The 24,555-nt window shown below is 37.6% G+C and overlaps 1 protein-coding gene across 5 annotated transcripts in view; it reads right to left on the bottom strand.

Moving 5' to 3' along the window:
- TRAPPC9 (trafficking protein particle complex 9) overlaps window positions 1-24,555 on the bottom strand; it is a 508,539-nt gene that overhangs the window by 415,612 nt on the left and 68,372 nt on the right. For all 5 annotated transcript variants that reach the window (XM_037379008.1, XM_037379006.1, XM_037379007.1 and 2 more), the window contains 3 exons: window positions 16,973-17,099; window positions 15,252-15,384; window positions 9,006-9,169 (listed from right to left, as the gene is read on the bottom strand). In XM_037379008.1, the coding sequence (XP_037234905.1) occupies window positions 9,006-9,169; window positions 15,252-15,384; window positions 16,973-17,099 (424 nt within the window). The remainder of the gene's footprint in view (window positions 1-9,005; window positions 9,170-15,251; window positions 15,385-16,972; window positions 17,100-24,555) is intronic.

Consider the following 24,555-nt stretch of genomic DNA (forward strand, 5'->3'; position numbering starts at 1 on the left):
GCACAGCAGCAAGGCTTTCTCTTTTCCCACTCCGCCTTGCCAGCGAGTGGGCCAGCAGTGGGCAAGAAGCAGGAAAGCAACACAACCAGGCCAGCTGAGCCAGATCAACCAAAAGGATATTCCATACCTTAAAATCTAACGTTGTTCTGATTTTTAATTCCTCTATCCTTTGCTTATTAAACAATCTTTATCTCTACCTGAGTTTTCTTACTTTTGCCTTTCTGATTCTCTTACCCACCCCACTGGGGCAAGAGGATGGGGAGAGTGAGCAAGCAACTGGATGGGGGCTTCGGTTCTGGCTGGGGTTAACCCACTACGTCCATAAATTCATTAATATTTGCTAGACTACACAATGCTAAACACTGCAGAAAAGACTATTAATACATAAGTAAATATGACTGTTTGACTGGAAGAATCCTAAAAATATATTAATTTACTGTAGCAATGCATACTATCTCCAAAGTACGCTGAATAAGTCTTCTAAAGGCTCATTTAAATACCTTTGTGTTTTAAAGACCCCGTGCTTTGTTTAACACAGGGACCACTGAAAGTCACACAGTTCACCTCTACTTCATACCAGGCTACTGTATTTCAGAGCCTTTCCAAAACCATCATCTAAGATCCACGTGTGAGAAAACAGGGTGGGAAGACTGCCTCAACAACTGCCATCTAGAATAAGGATCTTTCAAGAAAAGTAGTACTTAGAATTCCGGTCCAAACTTGATTTGCATAGAAACAACTGCATCTAGGGAAGGTAAAAAAAAAAGTGAGTATTTTTCCATCAACTTCTAGCTAAACAGTAACTGCTTTGCCTGAGATATATTTTTTTCTCACAGACCATCAAGTGTTGTCTCTTTCCACATCAAATCAATATTATAGACTTCTTTATATGAGCAAAGATGAGGTGAAAATAAAAAAAATCCTAACAATTGTTTCCTTAAAGTCACCTCCACCTCATATAATTGTTTAGCTGTAACTGTATCACTGTTCTGATTTTCTTCTATTTTCAAGAAAAAAAAGGTAGCTTAAGTACAGCAATCTCTATCCCCTTTTCCTGGTAAGGAAGACCATAACATGCTAAAGCGATGTTTTTCTTTAGTGTAAGCAAAGAAGAATGACATATCCCAAGCACTTGAGTGGTCTTCAGTTTAACGAACAAATTGTTTCCAAAATGTATTTTCATTAAATAAATATAATTTGAAGATGAGTGAAAAGACTTCCCAAGTGAGAACAGCCTTTGCAGATACTCTCTAATTTAACACCTGTAATTACAAGACAAGGTCTAAACGTTTGAGCTAAAAGTTAAGCTGTAGAGAACAACCTAGTTTATATTTATCTGACGGTGGCTTATAGTTTAATAATGTTTTCTTCACCTTGTTCAGTAATCATTATTACAGTGAATTATACTATGGCAAGGGGCTTCAAAGCTTTCAGTCCAGTGGGAAAGAGTTTTATCTGGCGCATGCCTGTGTTCAGTTGCAGTTTCAGTTTATACTTCAGAAAGTCCAAAAATTTGTGTTTTGCAAACAACCGAAGTTATAACTGACTATTAGTCAAGAGTTCAAATGAGTAACTTGTTTTATCAATTTACTGGATACTAAATTACTACAGTCATAACAAATATACAGTAGTTTACCCACAATGTAACTTTGGGTTACCTTAACCCAACTTGATTTTAGGGTCTGCCAAAAAATCAATCCCCACTGGCATTTTGCACAGAGAAACCTGATAGAAAAGCAAGTCTTTTGAGATCACAAGAACATCAGTTCCTCAATTCTTTTCAGTCTTAGGCTCCCAGGTAAATCTGTCTTTTTGCCATGGTTTATTTTAATGTAAGCGCATCTATAAAATTCTTTACTGAAATAATTTCGCTCTTTGATTGGGTATTTAACTTTACATGGCTATTAAAACGATTATGAGAAGCCATAATCTGTTTGTGCCTTCCCACCATCACAAATTCAAGCTATTGTATAGAACAACATGTATTAGGACTGCTACCACTTTTCCAAAATTATTTTCTCAAGATAAGTGAAGAAACAAAACCATAAAATGACGAATTTAAGAATTACTTAATAGGAACAAATTCAAATTAAACTAGCAATGTGTATTTAGTATTTGGTATATTTGAACATTAATATCTCAATTGCATAGATTGCAAACATGTAGATTTATGGGCTACCAAGATTTTAGTTTCTTTTTTTTCTCTTCTTAAGAACAATAGTGTAGACAAAGACATTTCTTTCAGTAACATTTTTTAAGACTATCAGCATTAAATTGTTCTGCAAATTACATCCACCACTTGACCAGATTTATTTCCAAAGTTTATCTTAACTAGATTTCAAAATCATATAGGGAAGTAGTACTGTCAAAGGCAAGAAACTAAAAAGGACCTCATGAAATCAACTGAGTAGGCAAAAAAAAGGACTTCAATATAAATAAAGGTAAAATAATACAACTGGGGCAGGGGGAGGGATGAGCTATGCGCGGTACATTGAACCTAGAACTGGCAATTAGAACTCCACAAAGAAATCCTAGAATCACCATTGATTCATGGAATCCCTACAGAATCAGAGTATTGAGCAGTAACAGGAAAAAAACCCCAAACCAAACCAACAAAAAAACCCCACAAACCATACCAAAACAAAAAACCAGGATGTCATTACAAAGAATGCTGAGAGCAAGACAAAGGGGGAGAATTTTGCCACTGTACAAAATCCTGGTGGGCTCACATCCTAAATGCTGTTTGCAGATTTCATCTCTGTACTGCAAGGAGAACATACTAGAGCCAGAGACAGTCCAAAGAAGGGTAACTAAATTGATGAAGGGGCAAAGCAGCTGCCATGTGAGCACAGACCCTTCAATTTGAAAGGACGAGCAGGGGAAGATGACTGCAGAAATTTACAAAAATTAGAAAAATATCACATAAAGTGAATGCAGAACTGCTGCTCACTAAATTCCCTGGTATGAGAACTAGAAACACTTGATAAAACTAGTAGGAGATCAGATTAAAAGAGAAACAGCACTTCTCTACCCATGCAGTAGTGAACTATAATCTGTGGCTACAGGAGACTGAAGAGGCAAGCAGCACCAGCAGCTTCAAAACAGAAAAGGCAAAATTCATGGGCAAGTCCACAAAGGGCTACTTCAAAAGCAATAGTTATGTACAGAAACTACAGATGCTGAGCAAGCACAAACACCGCAATAGTTGCTCTCCCCAAGCAACAATTCCTGATGTCCTGTGCCTACAGAGCTAGGTGGATAATCAGCCCTAGTAGGACACTGCTTGAATTCTCATGTCTTTGTCTGTCCATGGGAGAATGGGACAGGATGGAACTGAATTAACTACAGCATTAAGATCTGCAAATATCCTCAAAATTGCAAAACTCAAAGCATCAAAGAAATTGTATATATGTGGAACAGCGTTCTAAGATCACAAACACAGATTAAAAAAAAGAAAAACCACACAACAAACCCCCCCCATCTCGGGGTTTATCCCCAGCCAGTAATTAAATGCCACACAGCCACTCACTCACTCCCCCCTCACCCAGTGAGGAGAATCACAAAGGAATGTAAAACTCAAGGTTTAAGATAAGAACAGTTTAACAATTGAGATAAAATAAAACCAAAAGAACAATAACAACAACAATAGCAGTCATAAAGAAAAGAAGGGAGAAGGGCAGAGGAATGCAATCCAAAGGGAAGGGAGAAAAGAAACAAGCATGCACAATACTACGGCTCACCACCCACAGACCAGTGCCCAGCCAGTCCCTGAGCAATGACCCCCAGCCCTGGCCAATGCCCCCACCCCCAGTTTATATACAGAGTGTGAAGTCCCATGCTATGGAACACCCCTTTTGCTAGTTTGGGTCAGCTGTCCTGGCTGAGTCCCCTCCCAACTCCCTGTACTCCTCCAGCCCTCCCACCAGCAAGGCCTAAGAAACCAGAAAGTCCCCAAGCAGCCTGTTCCCACCCCAAATCCAACACAGCGCACCACTAGCCACCAAGAAAAAATTAACTCTATCCCAGCAGAAACCGGGACAGCACAGAAGGATAAAAAGATGATACAGATGATGCCTGGAGGTTGAGCAAGATGGCTCGCAACACTACAATTGAACTGGAACACTTGGAAAACACTTGGAGGAAAGTTTAAAGGTAAGGACAAAAAGAAACAAAATAGAAAGAAAAATGTAACAGACTACAGCTGAAAGGTAAAGTCTGGGTGGAACACAACCCAACCAATTGCTGCTTCTCAAACTGAGCTGCTGATACAAAATACAAACACACCAGCAGTTTCCAACTAGCACAGAAGGGTAAGACCAGGGTACCCCACATCTCTGAGTTCAACATGCACAAAGGTACACTAAATGCAAGTATGATCAGACACCTGGTGACAGAAATCTGATGTGCTTCGAGGTATCAAAGTTCCTCAGACTTCTATGGTAATCTGCATGTCTGATTCTTGATGCCTCCCCTGCTGAAGTATACATTCCTAGCAGAACACACAGGGCCTCCAAAAAACTATTGGTTCCAAACACACAGGCATTGGCAGTCATACATCTTAACTTCTCCAACTGCAAGAAATTCTAGTAAAAATTAAAGTTACGTATTTAGCACTGCAAAGTATCCAGCACCTTTTTGTAAATGAGGAACTGTGGGGTGTGCACAACAGAAATACAGGATTCAAAGTACTAATACTTCATCAGCTTTTAGGCAGTGTACCTATTATTAATTTTGAGATTGGGGAAAACCAGCCTCTTTCAAATTGAGGAGACAATCCAGAACATTCTTAACTCAGACCTGGTAGACAGAAATGAACTTGCAGGACTTGTTACATTCTTTACAAAGCAAATGTATCTAGCAGAGTTTCCTCTGGGCAATTAGCAAGTATACCTAAAAGGACAAAAGAAAATGCTCTACAATCATGAATGATTTGGTATTTATCCTATGAGCTGAAAAAAAGTGTTAGTAAGAATCATACAAAATCATGATCTCTGTCAGCCAGTGTGGGCAGAGGGGAAGAGACTTGAGCTGAGAAACCTGGACAGTAAAACCACAGCAGCTAAACTGGGGCTGGATTACCAGCACTCTGTGTCCTACCTTCACAAGGACATTTGGGCTAACTGGAGAAAAGCCTACCTGCATTCACAACTCTCTATGCAACATAACCCAGCTCCAATTTGAAACATTTTACAGTTTTGTTTGGCAAAAGAGGTACATGGATCTATTCCAGGATATTCACCGTTCTTAAAATGGGTTACCTGGACCTCAAAGTAGATTCATTTGTGGTCTGGCACAGCTGAACAACTGAAACCATACGCAGATGTATTCAAAGATCGTAGAAAGAATACAGCTAGACAGGTGAATTTATTTCTCTCTGTTTAAATTCCAGAGGTATTCTTTAAGAAAGACCAGCGAGGTTTTGTTTCACCATCCAGGTTCATTCAGTGTATGCAGCTGATGCTCACTACTATAGCCTAACCATCTGCGAGGCTGGTAAAAATGCCTGGCACACTCCTCTCAGTGCCTCAACTTTGAAAACAGTGGTGTTACATTTGCCCCTGAGTGGATCAAATAGTTGGGTTATCATAGCATTATAGAATTGTTTAGGTTGGAAAAGACCTTCAAGATCATCAACACCAACTGTTAATCAGCACTGCCAAGGTTACCACTAAACCATGTCCCTAAGCACAACATCTACAAGTCTTTTAAGTACCTCCAGCAACGGTCGCTCAACCGCTTCCCTGGGCAACCTGTTCCAACGCTCAACAACCCTTTTGTTGAAGAAATTGTTCATACTATCCAATCTAAACCTCCCTGATGCAACTTGAGGCTATTTCCTCTTATCCTGTCACTAGAGTGTACCCCCTAACTGAGATATAACAAGCTTCTGACAAGAGCTGACTAGAAAAAAAGGACGGAAAGGCAACCCCCTTTGCAAATGTTATCATTCTAAAAAAAGTATCAGACCATCTGACCTGGTGAGGGATAGTACAAGGTGACACAGAGCTGACCTTGACAGTATATGTGTGATGTCCAACCTACAGATACCACCGCCTGGTAGACAGCGGTGCAATGCGACATTAAAAGACATGACAGACATGTTTATTGTGGCAGCATGACAAGTCCCTTTTACTGATTTGCCTAAGGATCTGTTCCATAATGCATGGCTGCTAAAGGACTCAAAAACCCCGTGATGTCCTTTACGAACTGCACAGGGTGAGCTGCAATTTCTGCTCATTTATCTGAAGGCCAGAGTGAAAAAGCTAAAGAGCTGCACCTGAAAGAAACAGAAAAGAGGAAGCAAGGGAAGGCAAGTTTGCAAGCCTGATCTCCAGAGGCTCTCATCAACCAGATACCACTGAAAACACTGCCAGAGAAGTGGGCTTCCTCAAGAAAAGTGACTGGCTATAGCTAACACAACAAAGGAGGGAGGTCAGGTCACTGCACTGCAACAGGTAATCCCACCCAGTCATTTCAGTTTAAAAAGTGAGAATGTTTGCCATTTACCGCATTCACCTTTGTGCTAAAAGTTGTGGCCCCAGAAAGAGAAGGTAAGGAAATGGAAGTCAGACAGGCAGGCATGCAGGAGCTGCAAAAGATTTACGAGCAACTGCCAAAACTACAAGAACCAAAGCAAATCAGGTGAAACAAAAGAATGATTGAAAGCTCTTCATATTTGGCTGAAATGGACAACTTCTCCTGGGCTCTCAACAGTTGACAGGCAAGCTGTGGTCATGGCAGACGAAGATGCCCAACAGCTTTGAAGGAGACCTTGAGAAGTTTAAATCACAGGCCCCTTTCATCTGGGGAGTAGTAAAGAATATCCAAAAGATAACTTCTTAACGTACTACAGATAGTTCATAAGCATCTGCATATGCTCTCAACTTGCTATATAACATCAAGTTAAGAGTTTGTGTTGGTATTACAGATGTTTTGATGCCATATCCACATTATTTCCATGCATGTAGTATTTACTGATCAAAACGAGCTACTGACATCATAAATCTTTAGTTCCCTGTTGACCGCCAGAATCCCACGTCAAATGTCACACTGTACCATGAGTCCATCCTTATGCATTTGTGTAACTTTATGGTAATAATTAAAATGGAATAGAGTCCATTAAAAAAGGCAAAGGTCCATCCTTTGCAAGACCTACACACAATCACATCTGAAATAACATAATTACATGCTTAATGTGGACAATCAGTTCTTTTGCCATGGACTGTGTTTTTCAGTGTTTTACATCACATACACTTTTTACGTGGTGTAACAAGTCATACTTATTGTCCTCCAATAACATGGTTCATCTTGAGCATAGATTTCCAAATACAGGGGCATTTCACCTCTGTGATACAATGCAAGAAACTGAAGATTATGTTATCCAGGGTCCTGTCAAGCTGAATCCAAAGTTTTGCTTTAATATTTAAGATAATTTCCAGCAGTCCCTGCCCACGTAGATTTCTCCAATTCTATGATTCTGATGGCATGGTTCTCACACTCTCAGAACAAATATCATTTGATGGTTCTCAAAACTCACTCTCATTTCTGGTTTTCCAAAATGGCAATTTAAGTCTTGCATTTTTTGAGTATGCATATCTGTAATTTACTCAAAAGAAATTTTCCCTTTTCTGATAAAGACAATTATTATCATGCTTAATAACATGTAAGATCTAAATACAAGAGAGGCTTCATTGTAAACATTTTCTATACAGAAAGAAAACGAAGGATGAAGTAAAATTAAAGTTTTACTGAACTCATAGCTGAGTGTATCAACTCTTCTTTTTCCCCATTGTTTTTAACAAAAGTTTTAACTGAGAGATAATGGCTTTCAAGCTGACAAGACTATCTTTCAAAATTCTGAATCAATTAACTGCATAATGTTATGTACTCTAGAGTCTGATTAGCATCTGATTCAAAGTCCCATATATTCCACCCTTTAATACATTCCATACATTAACTCCACCATTTAATGTGTATGTTGTATTTGGTCTCTCCGTTCCATACGTGCAGGACCTAGCACAGTAGAAGCACGCTGGAATTACTGAAATAAGAACAGTAAGTCATCATATGTTTCTGCTTCTAAAATTATTTTGGTAACAAGTCTCAGACAGAAAATCTATTCTTAGATGATTGGCAACTCCTCTTAGGTTGTAGAGAAGAGGATACTCAAAACAAAAAAATCACAAGCATAAATACTGAAATGTACAAAAATCACGAGGTATCACACTGTTTTATATTCTGGCACTGACAGAATAAAATAAGGTATTTCTATCATAAGTAAGGATTATCTTCCTTGTCATCTGCAGTTCTGTTAATATTCTGTTAATATCATTTTTGTAACGATGCCTCAGAGGACAAAACAAAAACTGTAAAACACATCACAAAACAAAAGCAATCTTCACCTATCAGACTACTTTATTACTAACATGTACAGAGTATTTTAGGAGAACTAAGTGGAAGAAAGAGATGTACTGTATCTCCTCCATACCTTCAATTATTCTTTTAACTCCCCATAGCTTATTTATTGCCTTGATTTTTAAAGTCTTTTATCCTGTTTTTTTCTGATTGCTCACTGAGTGACATAGAAGTAGGCTTATTTACTTCCACCCCCTCAAGTAGGACAACATCACCGCTAATGGTAATTTAACTAATCAGTATATTTAGACATAAGGAGAAAATAATTTAGACTCAAGATTCTTGCTTTTTACTAGTCATTGCCTCAGGATTTTTTTTCCCCAAGTAACATTAAAATGAAATCTAGATTTCCAAAAAGCAGGTGACCCTTTGACACACAGATGGTTCTACAATTTCTTTCATTTTCTTTCTACATTTTCTTACATCCTCTTTCATTTCTATATTCCTACAATAAAATCCAACTGAATGATTCCAGTTCCGTAACAGGGATTATGGTATTTAAACTGACCTAAAAGTAGTATAACAGTAGTCCCCTTTTATAGGAGAAAAAGTGATCAATATAATTCCTAAACATAAATCAGCATACACACCCTTAGTGTTGACTGTTTTTGCTGTGACCTCTAGTTTCTCCAGTGGTTCTGTTCCAATATTTTCTAACTTAATGATAAGCTGTTGGGTCTCTCCATTGTACAGCTGGACAGACACATTCGTAGAAATTTCATCCCCTGTAGAAGGCTGAAGCGTATGAGCAGACCTACAAAATGTGACACAAAGTATTATGATAAAAATATTAAATTCTATCCAAGTTACCATACTCTAACTATTCTTTGAAGACTCAGAAACTACTGCTCTGCAATCTTGACGATACTAGATACCATTTCCCATTCTTAATTTCACCAGAGTAATTTTTATAACCATTGAGGACAAACATTAATAATTTATGCACATGACAAGTCAGATTTCAAACGATATAAAATATGTATTCCTAAATTTGAAAGCTTGTTTAAAATTGCTGCAAAAACTGTAAGAAAGGGAAAAGAGAAAAAGTGCAAGACCAGGTCGTTAGAATGAGCAAACTTGACAACAGTGCTATCTGAGCTACCAGTGTTTGTACACTGGGGTTGAGTAACAACAAGTATCAAAAGCTGAACACAAAAATAAAAACTAAAAATGAGGAGAATAAGAAGTTGAGCACTACATAAGAAATGAGGGTGACAGTCCTCCGCAAGATCCTGAAGTCCGTAAGGTGCTCCGACCAGCACATAAAGATTACAAAAGTGAAAATGAAGTCAACCAGTGGAAGAAACCTCAGAAAAGGTTAAAACTTTGTACAAGCGAGGATACATTATCTTATGTTATTAGGCATTCCCAAACTCCACCAACATAAGATAAATGCAGAATGAAGACAAACACCTTTAATGACAGGTAAGTAGCACCGTTTTACACAATTGATCCAGAAACTGGTTTCTTAAGGGATCATACACAGTATCTGAAATATGAGGTAAGATATACTTAGCAGAGCAATATATATTGTAAAAATAACTTCGAGATGAAACAAAAATTATTCTTTGAGAAAATGCATGGGTATCTAAAGCTTCAGAAACATGAGAAATTATTTAAATAAGTATCAAGCATTTCATTTTAAAGTAACAAATGTGTCAAAGCAGCCAATTACTGAAATGGCAGATATGCACAGTGCTATGGCAACACATTATGGATAAAGGAGAATTGAACAGTAACCTTGACCTTTGCTAGGAAGTAGTAATACAGGAGTTGAGAGAATGCAATTTTAGTGGACAGCAGAGGGCATAAACCTCATAGGAGTGGATCCTGGAATAAAATCACTCTGTGGAAGGTGAAATTGCAAATATAAATGAACTCTTTAGAACATGAACAAGGGAAGGAGGATTGCAGAACAAGACAGATGGGCAGAGGTTCAATTTCTGACTGTATTTTTCATGCTAATGCAGAGTGGTCAGAAGGCATCAAGGATACAAGGGCAAAAGCTATGAGATTAATGACCAATAAATCTGTTGATAAACCCAGGTTCAGTAACTTCTTTTGGCAGGTATTTCTGTTATCCTTCCTTTTGATCCTACCCTTCTTTAGCACAAGATAAGCAGCCTCCACAAACAAAAGCAGATTTTAGTCTTTCAGAATGCATCTATGACAACAAGTACTTACACACACGTTTTTTGATATTTAAAATTTACTGTCATGTACAGTTATCATTGCAGCACTCTGAAGCTTGGGCATTTGGAGCGACAGCAAAGAAAGAATTTCTTTTCTCCCCTTACATTTATCAAGATACAAAAGTATCAAGGTATTGCATACTAAAAAACCAAATAAATGGCATTTTCAATTACTGTATAAATGTACATCTGAAACATGAGCCCAAGCTAATTCAGGTTACACGTCCTTTTCTGAAATACAGCTTCTTAAATTAAAAACCATCTCAATTCTTGTTTAAGAACTGCATAGCCACCAGCCTTGTTTTGAACTGGAAAGGCCTTAGGACTAAGGCTTGCCATGGGGATATTGGTGGATGAAAAATTAGATATGACCCAGCAATGTGCGCTTGCAGCCCAGAAAGCCCATTGTACCCTGGGCTGCTGCAGCAAAAGCAGCATGGCCAGCAGGTTGAGGGAGGGGATTCTCCCCTTCTACTCCGCTCTGGTGTGACCCCACTAGGAGTACTGCCTTCAGCTCTGGTGTCCCAGCGTAAGAAGGACATGGACCTACTGGAGCAGGTCCAGAGGAGGGCCACAAAAATGACCAGAGGGCTGGAACAGCTCTGCTGTGAAGAAGGGTGGAAAAAGCTGAGGTTGTTCAGGCGGGAGAAGAGAAGGCTCCAGGGGGACCTTATTGTGGTCTTTTGGTTCTTACAAGGGGGCTTATAAGAAAGATGGAGAAAGATTTTTGACCAAGGCCTGTAGTCACAGGACAAGGGGCAATGGTTTTAAAATAAGAGGGCCAATTTAGATTGGATGCAAGAAATTTTTTTTTACGATGAGGGTGGTGAGGCACTGGCACAGGTTGCCCAGGGCAGCTGTGGATGCCCCATGCCAGGCAGTGCTCAAGGCCAGGTTGGACGGGGCTTTGAGCAACCTGATCCAGTGGAACCCTATAGCAGCAGGGGTTGGACTAGACTGTCCAACTGTCCAAGACAAACCATTCTGATTCCATGCCTGCTCTGAACTTGTCCTGACCTGCCTGCAAATTTGGTTTGACTTACTGTAGCTGTAGCTGCAGTTTTTCTTCTGGCTTGGTGGCTATGCTATTTATTGCTTTATTTCTGTTACCTCTGTATGGCACAACCATAACTTTACATAGGTAGTAGTAACAAGAAAGTGTACTAGGTAGAATGAAATATTTATGGCTAACACAGTGAAAGAAACACAGGACTGGTATGACAGCAGAGGCATTGCAGAGGGGAGACACTGAATGCAAAGGCCTACTGGCATGGGATGATAAGAGGTGGGGCACAGGCTTAGCACTGCACGCCCCACAGCTATAAACAATTCACTAACCGCCAAAGAAATGCAGACCTGGAACTGGACAAGAAGAGCTTTCAGGGGTAACAAAGAAAACAAGAATCCAATATACAAAAAAAGCATCCCATATATTAAATTTGGATGTAACATGGAGCTTGAGTTAATAAAGTACAAGGCATTAAAATGTGTTAGCAAACAAAAACTATCTCAAGTGTTTTCCAGAATAGGAAAAACAATTATCAACATCACATTCCTCCCAGTGAAGGTCTCCAGATGCTGTACCACCATATTGAAAAGGCCAATCTTAGAATCCAGAGGAGCAGTGGGAGGGTGAACGTAACACCAGGATAACAGGTAGAAAATGGGAATTGTGTGGATAATAATTTTAAGTGTATTTATTAGTGATTCTTCTTCTGAATATTTTTCTCTTTTTCTTCCTTCTGTAATAACTGCATCTGCACTAATGATTCCTGTATTTTAGGCTGTTAACATACAAGCGTCAAATTCTTAGCTTTATACATTCCTCTTTGCCCACAAAAAAATTTTGAGTGTATGAGTATTGCAAATTATTTCAGTATATTGGAAAGCAAGCAACCTAATACCTGGCACACTAGCATGCAGTTTCAAAAATTTCTGGTTCCTGTGGAAGTGATATTTGTCTAAGGTCATCCATATTAGAAGTCTTTCATTATTTATAAATCTGTCATTTTCTTCCCTCCATTTTCTTTCTTTATAGGCTTTTTCCATCAAGACTGTTTTACTCAATAATGTACTATTTTATATACTATATATATGATACATATAAATTTAAGCATAATTATAAATACTTATAATATAATGATGATAATATATACCGACAAAGTCATTCTCAACCCACAGCAAGCTTCATTGCAGCTCCTGCTAAAATGAGCTTATTAAGTTGACCCTCTATAACACAGATCAATAAAAAAAAAATTTACAGTTCTAGCAAGACGTTATGGTATGCCTAGAAAGGCCTGGAATTATTCTTGCCAATATGACTATCACCTCAAAATTACTATTAGATAATTAACTACTGAAGAAATTATTAACAGCTATAGATCATTAACCTTTCAAACAAACCATTTCCTATGTACCAGCAGTCTCACCTACAAAAAAAGCAAGGCAAGAAATACAGTATCAAGATTATCTCAAAATACTTCAAAAATAAATACATTTGGTAAAAAGTTAAGAAACATCAGCTCCACTACAGCAGAAAGTTCCAAAGACAATCAGCTATAAAAACTACTGTGCTGTGTTAGGAAAGGACTCTCAAGAATAGATCATCAAATGTTGGTAAGATGGGTATCAACAAAAATGTAAACGCAAAGCAAATCAGCAAGACAAAAGGGCAGAAATCGGTTTCAGATTTTATCCTGCAGTCTGCAAATCAAGAAAGTTCTTTCTTTCATTTCTTTACCATGTCTTCTAGAAGCACATCATCCTCCAGAGTACCCAAAGGATAAATGCTGTTGACAAGATCACAGGAGGCAATTTGCTGATATCATAGAGGCTGGGAGAAGGTGTAAATGATGGTAAATAGAGACACCTCTGGCATACTGTAAGGTAGCCAGAGGCACATCTGTATTCCCAGGATATCACAGGCCTCGAGACTGAGCAAACTAAAGCATCCGAAGAAACTAATTCAACACCAACAAAAAAGGCAATATACACCAATATACAAAGAAGAACTCATTAATGTTTCACAGCATCAGCTGAACATATATCCACAAAAAATACATGATATGTTCATTTAAGAATATTTGCAATTCCCTCGGTATTTCAAATTCATCTTGTTCTTTAATATATGCATAACTTTGGCTAGCCAATATTAATTGTGGTTACAGCCAAACCACACACACTCCACAGCTAGCAGAATTTTTATAGGGAAGTTACCAACATGTAATTCAATTGCAGCATTTTGTTATTCTGCTGTCTTAACCAGGATACTACTTTACATCTTTCTAATATGATGCCATCAACACAGTCCATTCCACATTAGAAAAGTAGAGTTCAGCATGGAGAAGTCAGAACCAAACTGATTCCTTTGCTTTGCTAAGTAAACCATACTGAAGAACAACATAAATTAAAAAATTACATGTATATACACACATATATATCTTCGCATCATATGATACTGATGACCATCCCACCAGGGATCACAAATGGAGCTGAAACTGTCCAATCAATAGAACAGAAAGAGGTATGACGTATATAATATGGTAACAAGTAACAAAAGGTTGTTTCCTGATCCATAGCTAAAAGACATTAAAAAAAAAAAAAAACCAACACACACACCCCTACTTTTACAGCTATTCAGCTATTTGCAAGACAGTAGATCGATAGTGAGACTCTGAAATACAGTGACCAACATGCAGCTTAGTGGGTAAATGCTCTTGAACCTTTAAAGGTTCTAAAGATTGAACTGAATCACTGTCTTACCAGCTCTCTCTAAACTCATGGAATTAGTCAGCCATATGCTTCATAAAAAACAAAGCCACACAAAACCCCCACACTACTACTGCGTCTTTTTTGGTGAGTGTATAAGGAAGTAATTTCAGTTGATTCTTCCTGTATGTCTTAAACATATTCTGTATGTATTCTCTTAAACATTTCTGTAGGATGGTATCAAGTTTGGGCCCCTCCTGAACAATGGAAATATTTATATATTGGAGCAAATCCAGGAGAAGGTTACCAAAATTATTAGGAGGCTAGAGCACATGACATACAAGGACAGGTTCAGAGAGCTGTGTTTGTTCAGTTTGAAAAAAAAGAAGAGGAGGTGATTTTTACTTTTGAGAGTGTGTTCAGATATTGGAACTGATTTCCCACAGAGGTGATGGAAACACTGCCCATGGAGATAATTAAAACTTAACTAGATCATGCTCTGGGCAACCTGATCTAACATTTAAGTCATATCACTTCTGAAGGCAGGCCCTGCTTTGAGCAAGATCCTTGAGCAGATGACCTCCAGAGGCACCCTTTCCAACCTACACTGTTCCACGGATTACCTCTTTACTTCAAAATTTTAGAACATTTACCCTTTAAAGGATTCATTCTTTTAAAAGTATGACTTTAATAATGAATAACCATTACATTCCCTCAATTAATTAAATCTCAAAATATTACCTATGAAATCCCGAGGTTTCAAGCAGTAAAACAAAAAAACTTAGCTTTATGTTCCAAAGTAGATAGCACAGGTATAGTCTATGTCTTAGTTTACTAAAGCACTGAATATATACTCAGACAAAGCAGTTTTTATTCAGCGTGTGACTAACGTTTAGATACAACCAAATAAAATGAGCATTTAATTCAGTTTCTCACCTTGGAAGGGAGGTACTGATCTGCAGCCTTGGCAAAGCTGGAATCACTTCGACAGTACAGCCATTGGTCTTCACTCCTGGCAGATTGTCCAGAAGGCAGTCACTGAAGACTCCAAAAACTGAAGTATGGTAACCTGATTTTTAGAAGAAGACACCACTATATTGTGAATTTTTCTGTTTCTTGAAAAGTTGAAAAGTACTAAGCTTACTAGCGAGATCTCACCAGTCTTTCTGCTACCCAAACCACCCACCACCTTCTCTACAGCAGAATCTTCTCAGCACACAAAAGTATGTAAAAGGTTTTCAAACGCCCTAAACAACATTTGTAACTACACGACAGCATACAAACAACACATGTATGCCCTTGTATCTGTGACATATAAAATAAATTTTAAAAAGGCCATGATTTCTATCATGCATTATGGTAAGAATCCTTTACAAGATCAACATCACAAGTCATAGCGTAGACCAGCATTTTATATCACATCACCTAATCCACTGGTCCGCATAAAACTCGTTACCCTTCAACATATGTTAACAGTTCCCTAATTCCTCCAAAAAGCATTTATAGGAAAGAGTCTCAACTGTATCCAGAAGCAAAGGATAAAAAAAAACCCAAAGGAAATTAATTAGGAAAAAATAAGTACACATGCATACACACAGACACCTGCCATAAAAGACCATAGCTTATCCTCTGAAAGTTCAATTTAGTAGGGAAGCACCTCTACAACAATTCCTTACCAGGCAATATATATAAACTATATCTGAGGGAAAATTTGATACATTGACACACAAACGGTCACCAGGTACAAAAATCAACTCCTCTACTTGCAATAATTTTTTTTTGCATGTGGAACTAAAAGCAGACAACTACAGCATAAATGCTCTGAATGTTTTGATGCTATTCTGTATTTACTGAAATAGTTTCTGAGAGGGGGAAAAAAAAAATCAAATTAAGAGTTATTTTATAAGCAGACAGAAAAGCACTTAAGAAAAACTCAGAACAGTTTCTTCCAGTTCAAAGCCATCTTCTTTTGGTGTTTAGCTTTATTAAAATGGTTCTTTTCCTGTAACTCTGTATTCCAGGAACATGTACCTAAAATTGTGTTGGTAAGATGATTCAGCCCTACTATGTGCTAAAGCTATCATCTTCACATATCCCTCCTTTTCCAGGAGACTGATCTGCTCATTTTCTACAAAAGCTCTTTACTTCTCTTTACTCACTACAGACACAACGTTATTTAGGCTTCTTAATGAAATGATATCTCAACTGCAACAGACTACACACATTGGCTAAATCCTTTCTACAGAAGAAATCTGCAAAAAATTTCTGTAATCTTACATGAACATGATTAATTAAGAAAAACTAACTGCAAGATTATCTTCTGCATTCTCATGAAAAAATTCAAGTAATCCTCCTCAGAAGCTTTCCAAATGAAAGCATTAATAAAGAGGAGTTTGAGTTCATTATCCTTTTGCTCTCATACACAAGATACTGTAAATATGTGTTCATTACTGCTGTTGCAACCAAGTGCTTTATCAGGCTATGTTTTTAATGCAGTCTAGTAAAGAAAACATTTATGGGTTTGGGTTTTTCTTTTCCTTACCCAGAGGAATTCAGAGTGGCAAATACTTACGTGACATACAAACTTACATAATCCACAGAGATGTAAAACACATGGTTGTTTCACTAGGAAGAGAATGACTAAGGATACTGCTTACCATTGACAGTGATCTGACCAGTAGTTTGAGGAACACCGACAAGAGTTACTGGATAGAGACCAGATTCTGCAGGTAAAGAAAGAGCTGCAGGAAGAGACTCAAATTCTACTCCTGTTGTCAAGAGACCCTGAAAAAGTCAAGAGAATCACAGATAAATCCACTTATGATATACACTAACATTTTTATGATATATACTTAAAATTCTAATGTCTTGCATTGTATCACCCAAACTTTTATGATTCATTCCAATTTGCTCGTAGCAGTTATTTTGGTTTTTAAGTTCCAGTGACTGAAGCATGCCTCTAGAAATATGGCAAGATCTGTATTCAATGTGTTTCAGAGTCTCAGGTGGGAACAATGTATGAAAAATAAAAATTTATACCCAAGCACAGTAAAAATGAGTGATAAATCTGCATGTTGGTGTTTTGTACCTAATTTAATTGTACCTGTGACCTTACTTATATATTTGCTTATATTTTGGACAGTGGCAATCAAACATCAATAGTGGCTCTTCTTAGCTTTAATTAAAGTTCCTGGGTAGAAAATATTTATCCATGGGGAGGAAAAAAAAAAGTATTTACAGATAATAAAGCAAGACTAGCTTTACCATCCAACCTTAATGTTTCAATGAGTTGGAATAAGGCATTCATTTTGCTACACTGATCCTCTATCAAGCCTACATGCCCGCAGTTGCACTGTATGATTTACTCCTTTAGTGTCAGGGAAATCTTTTAGCATCCTCTATTTAAAACATGGGACAAAAGAAATTAAGCAGAAAGAAAAAAATTATGTAACAAACTTTTTAAACACAGCATTACTGTACTTAGCAGACTGGGGGTTATTTTAACCTTGGTTAATAAATTTGAAATGCTTGAACACAGAACATACTGTTACAAGTAAGAAATGTAATGTTGTAAAGCACGTAAGTCTAAGTTACCAGCTGCTTTTCTATACACATTTTTTTTTTTTTTTTTTTTTTTTAATAAAGACACCATCTAAATATCTCCATCAATTAATGCAGAAAGTACAGCTGGATTGATCCTTAACTCCATGAGAAAGCTTCACAGGAACTCAAAACTCTATGAAAAAGGTACATGCTATGAACTATAAAACCCTACAAAAAAAGTAAAGATAGATGAAAAAATTCATTTTTCGAGCCACCAAAAACCACTAAGAGACTGAGGACTGAACAAGGAGTTTAAGCAGCAGCAATGCTAGCTGCACAGTGCCACACCACCAGCACTGCTTCCCTCTGAAAACATCTCTATCTGCCTAGTTTTTAATTCAATTGGGTTTTGAATGGTGCACCTCTAATGTTCGTGTCAGCTGTAAAAGGCAGACTAGCCATCTGATGTTTCTAATTCCAATTAGAAATTAGGAAAATTGATACTTGTATAACAAGTACTTAAAAAACCACAAATGGCACCACCAGAATTACTCAGCCAGTGACCGCAACCTGACCTGTCATATATATTAAGTCTTTAATGGCCTGATTTGCATTTGGAGTAACCACCAGCAAAAGTCTTCTTCAAGCAATTCCTAGATATTACCCAAAATCAACCTACCAGCAGTCAAAACCCAACCAAATTAAAAGCTGTTACCAGAATTTATTCCTTCCCAGGAAAGCAGTGTGCCTTCTGGAAAATTAAGAACTATCTTTATGTACATTCTACATAACTAAATACATGCTTTGTGACTAAGATTTTTAACAGCAAAGTTCTAAACACACCAGAAAGCAAACTGAACACCTTTGTGAGGTTCTCTTGATTCCTCTCCTACCAAAAATCTGATGTCATCAAGACTATAATATACCCAAAAGCTGTAAAATCCTTCATTCTAGAAATTTCTTCTTTGTAGACTCAGTACTGTTGATACAACACCCAATTCCTTATCATTGAACAAAATCAGATTTCATCAATTTAATTATAAAAAAATGCTGGGTCAAACCCTCATTTCTACTGAATTGTAGTTTTCTCCCAGTTTCACGTAAGAGACTTCAGCTGTCAGAAACAATCCACAAAAACGTAAGTAAAAACCTACTTCTGTCTTCCTATATATTCACCATGCAGCCTATCAGAGCACTAACCCTTTTTGATTCCCACTTCACAAATGCAAGCTCGATCACTACATTTCAAAAAGGTATGTTTATGTAGCTGGGAGTTTAAACAGGCCGTATTTGCACTCTTGGTGAAATACTCCTCACAATATTTCAGGATAAGGCTATCAAAGTAATTACTTCAACAACTAGCCAATAAAAACTGATTTTAGATATGATGAAACATAGTTCATTGCATACGACTGACCATGAATCCTTTCAGTGGGATTCATTCCACAGGAATGGGGTGAGCATTCACACTTTAGTACTGACTTAACCTGAGTCTTCATAATAACCATTCTGCTTTCGCTGAAGCAAATCTTAGAACATGAACAAAAGGTGATGCCACACACACTCCAAAACTCACTTTTAAAACAGGTATAGACGGGTATGTAAGATTATTTCAGTCCCAAAAGCACTGAAGTATCACTTGGCCAAATGTTCAAATATATCTGGATTATTCAGTATTTAACTAAATTCAAGGACTTAAAAGTCCTAAAAAATCAATGATAAAAAAGCCCCTCCAACATCTTCTTTAGTACCACCTATAGCAAATGTAAACAAACAGAACTGACAGGGACTCCTAAGTATTATCCGACCCATCTCCCTACTCTGAAGCAGAACCAACTCCACGTGAACCATTCCCAGCATGTTTATCTAGGAAGTTTTGGAATTTCCCTCAGTGGTATTCTCTAAGGGATTAGGTAACTCAATTGTGGTGGTGTGCTCCCGCCCCCATGCTGACCTTTGTTCCTGTGACAACGCTCCAAGTGATAACCCCCTGTGGCGGTCAAAATGGCTGCATCTGGTCATGCTGGCTGTGTCTGGCTCGAAGTGGATAATGACACGATAGGCAAAGTTTAATTTGAGCAATATACCCCCTAACACTGCTGGCCAAGGTCCAACTTAAGCCCAGTTTGAAAGAAACCAACTTCTGTAGTCAGTATGCAAATATGACTATCAATCAATCATCTTACTCCATCAATAGTGGACAGCTCAGGGCCTGGTGAGCTCTCCTGCACGGCAGCAGGCTGCACACCAGGATCTCCCCTTGAGCAGGGGCACCTCTCAGAGTTACTCCTCGAGGGTAAGAGATTCCTTGCTGCAACAGGTCATTGGTAAGTGATTAACAGCATGCTAAACTTTGAAATCTTAGCTAAGCGGTATAAAGGATAGATTGTGCACATACAGTCCTTTAGACATAAACCATTGACCAAGTCTGAGACTAAGTCTGGATCCAGCTACAGCTAAACTCTCCCCTGAGAAGGAGTTGAGAAGGCAAGTGGGTCCTTTCTGAACTCATGACTCAACGGGAGGGTCTCCCTGACAGTTTTGTCTGACCCTGTCCTCTGTGCAGTAATTACTCAAGTGCACCTTGCCACCAGATCTTATTAAACCACTGTCACATTTCCTATCAAACTTTGTTAAATCGCTATTTCGTAACAATAAACATATTGGTACTTCCCTCTTTTGAGTGAGGTGTGTCACTCCATCCGAGACATTAACGCAGCGGTTAAACTGGAAAGCCTTTCCAGTTCAAGCTTTCTCATAATACTACACTGAACTTGTCTTGTAGCAATTCATACACACCATTTTTTCCATTCCTAGCTAAGTCCCCAAACCAGCCAGTATACCAAGTGCCTATAAATATATACAAAATGCTAAGAAATTACAATGCCATTGCAAAACTACAGTCAGGTCACTTCTCTGAAATATGGGAAGTTCTTTGTTAAAACATGGTCCCAATTAGCCCAGTTTTCCTTAGGGCAAGGGGTAGAGGGAAGCAATGAGTAAATACAGCCTTCTCTCATGTTCTTACTTCTCCACTTCATATTTTTACTCAAGCTGCGTGTCAGGACATACATTTATACATCCCTTTCACTTCCTGCAGTATAACCAATTTCGTGCTCTTACTTCATATGAATCAGTATCCCAACCCAGCAATTAGGCATCCTCCATGATCAAGTTGGATTGAGGGGATGTGTGGGAAGACACTGCCCTGAAAGCCTTTCAGGGTTCTGTAAAGGAAAAAATAACCTCAAGGCAGACCATAAAGCAGCACAGTCTCAAGAATCACATCTGAAGTGGCCATACATGCACATATACAAGCTGCCATACTACCCCAAAGCTGCCAGCCAAAAACCTCACTGCCCAGCCGCAGTTTTGATCTATGACACCTATGAGCTCCCTCATTGCAGGGAATTGAGGCTTGGAATGGATCAGGGCCAAGTAATCCTGGAGAAACTAAAAGATCACAATAGGGAAACGAACTCAGAAAAATTAAATACATCAATGGTAATATGGTAATATTTTTAAAGGCTAATGGTCAAGGTTCAGGAAAAACAATGATTACAACCCAGCTGTCAGAGAAGAGCACCTTCCTCACCAAAGGTTTTAAATTGAGTATGTTCAGAGCAGAAAAAATCCAGAGAAAAATCAAGATAAATACAGGCAGTAACAGACAAATAGGTACATGAATGTATCTGGAGTACAATCACCCCAAATATGCACATCCTTATGGACAAGATGGAAGAGTTACTATTATGAGAAATTGCAAGTATTAAAATGATTTAATAACCGCGGGGGGGGGGGAGTTGGTATATACCGTGTACATTCTTCCCTAACCCCTGAAATTATATGACACCCTTGGATCATGCCGATCACAAAAACAGCATTGTTGGTCACAAGTAACTGCTAAAGCAAAGTCCTGAGCACAACGTATTTTTCTTGTAATGCATTAAGAATGCATTCTCAGCCTACTCTCTAACAACAAAACCCATGAAAACAAAAAGATTTTTCTAGAGAACAAATACAATGCAAATGCCAAAACACCTGCACATACCATGACTGGACTAGAAATTGAAGAGCCTCAATTGTGTTACCACACAAAGGAGAATACAGCATTTGTTTCTCTCATTATGAGAGTTTTACTTTTCAGTAAAACTTCAAGTTTTTAGAAGTAAAGATATAAAGAAAGCATAAAAAGTCATCAAAATCGAAAAAAAACCAATATAAACCTCAACTAGGCTTTGGAGTTCCAGCTATGAACTGAAATCGAGATACTTACCCTTAAAACATAACCCACACAAGTTTTAAAAGACAATGACATATCTAGAATGTCTGAAAGACATTTTCAATATCGGCTTTGTTGAATAGCAGAATTCAGCAATATTTGCCCAACATTGCCCTCTGGTGCCTAACAAGTTTTTAGTTTAATAGTGAAAATCAAGGCTGAAGTACTGTCCTATCCTTTACCCAAACAAAACAAAATAAACAAATAAAAAAAATTATTTCTATTATGTTAGATTTCTTCTCTCTAGAGCCTTATACATTATTTCAAGTAACAATATTTAGTAATCTTTAGTAGTCGCTGCTCTTTCTGGCCTCACAGGAAAAGTTTACCAGTACACAATTTTCCTCCAGGGAATGTATGAATCACACGAAAAAAACCCCACAATTTTACATTTCCTTGTATTCTTATAAAACAATTTAAATTGTCTTAGAGTGAATACATGCATGCTATTATCACACATCACTTCAAACCTCGATTTAGTTTTAGAGAAACAACTCATATGTAAATGGTAGCGTTCAGGGATGCTGTTAAAACCACGTATGTAACTGCTTTTTTTAGGCTTTACTTACAAATCCTGAAAGGCAATCATTCTTTTTCTAAAGTAACGCTGCCCTCAAAGTTAGTTTTCCTGCTACACATACTTTGTATATTGTTACCTAATACTTCACACAAAAATCACCAATATTTATTTAAAAGAAAATTTTCCCCCTACTATTTCTAACAAGGTTCTTTTAGGCAGACCTAGAAAACACCAAACACAACCGTTTTTATACTCCTCCACCTTCACCTTTTTTGTATACAGTCTTGCCAAATATAGCTTCAAATAAATGTAGTGTATCAGTAAGTAAATATTCTCTCAAGATGGCAGAAACAGTACGAAGATGTGAACGCACTAAAGAGCAGCTCATGGAAACAATTTAAATGATAATAAGCGAAGTTACGGGACTTTTTTATACATAAAAAATTATCAAAATTTTAGATGGTATTTTTACACATCAAAATAGAGCTCTGGGCTAATGGTATAGTTTTGCAGTTTATGAAAAAAAAAAAAAACAGCCATTCTTATAGCATCATTAATCAAAATACTACACTTAAATCATCTGCAAATAACTACACACTCCTACAGAGAACTACAGAACCAAGGCTTTCTTCTTGAATAATGATTTAATACTATAAATTACATTATCCACGTGTTTTGGGGTTGTAATTTTTAGTTTAGCAGTATTAATTTATTAAACGCAGTTTACACTGCTCTGCATATATTGTAGCCTTCTTAGAGCCACAGCTATATTTTCTACAATAAGTGTAGAAAAAAAACACTTTCACTCAAATAACATTGCCTAAAAATTTCTCAGGGTTTTTGGGGGTTGGTTTTTGGTTGTGGTTTTGTTAGGGCTTCTTTTTTTTTTTTTGGGGGGGGGGGGGGTGCTTTTAATAAGGTAAACTTATTTTTCAAGTTTGAGAAACAGGAAAAAGTAGTTGAAATCTTAGAGGGCAACACAGTTTGCAGTGCATCTTCACATGCATTTTATTTTAATGGTAGAACTCATTAGACTGTACCATGATTTACTGCTTTAAACATTTGCCCCAATATACAAAATAAATCCATCAAAGATTTCCCAGGATTTTTTTGAAGGCCAGAAATCTGAAGGTCATTTTTACCTGGACAGAAAAAAAGGCTTAGTAAAACTGCAAAAGATGTAGAGGCTATCATTCACATACCTGAACAAGTCTATACAGAAATCAATATTCATGGGAGAAAAAGTGTGTACACTTACTTACAGCTGAACATCACATCTCCTGTTAACCTGGGCTCCACCACCAGGGTAACAAAACTATTCAGTCTAATGCATTGCAGTCAAAGCTAGTTAGGCTCATTTTTGTGTGTCTCTCACTCTGTTGATTTAAGGTACCTGCTAGATTTTATTAAACCATTTCCTCTGATCACCGCTATGATCTCCCCTAGTTTGCTTTATTGACTGAAACACACAGTTGTTGGACCTAACCACTTCCATATTCCATGAATAAACACTTGCATTTGTCATTTTACAAATGCTATTCCACCTTTCAATAGATCAGCCTTCTAATTATATGGACAAAACAAAAGCATACAATAGAACAAGACAAGAAAAGTAACACAGAAATGGGACACAAATGAAGATCAGATATCTACACAGCATCCCAAATCATGAATATGCATGACAAGGAATAAACAGCAAGAACAAAGACCGGCAAAGAATTTTGACAATAATAAAGTAAAACAACAACAAAAAAAATCAACTTTTCAGACAGTACAGGGGCTTACCATCTGAGCAACACTGACCGAAGCCTTGCATTCACAATCTCGCGTCAAGTCTAAAAATTCAATTTCTTTTACTTAAGCACACCTTAATTAAACTACATGTACTTAGCATC

This window comes from Falco rusticolus, chromosome 3 (genome assembly GCF_015220075.1).
Source record: "Falco rusticolus isolate bFalRus1 chromosome 3, bFalRus1.pri, whole genome shotgun sequence".
NCBI lineage: Eukaryota > Metazoa > Chordata > Aves > Falconiformes > Falconidae > Falco > Falco rusticolus.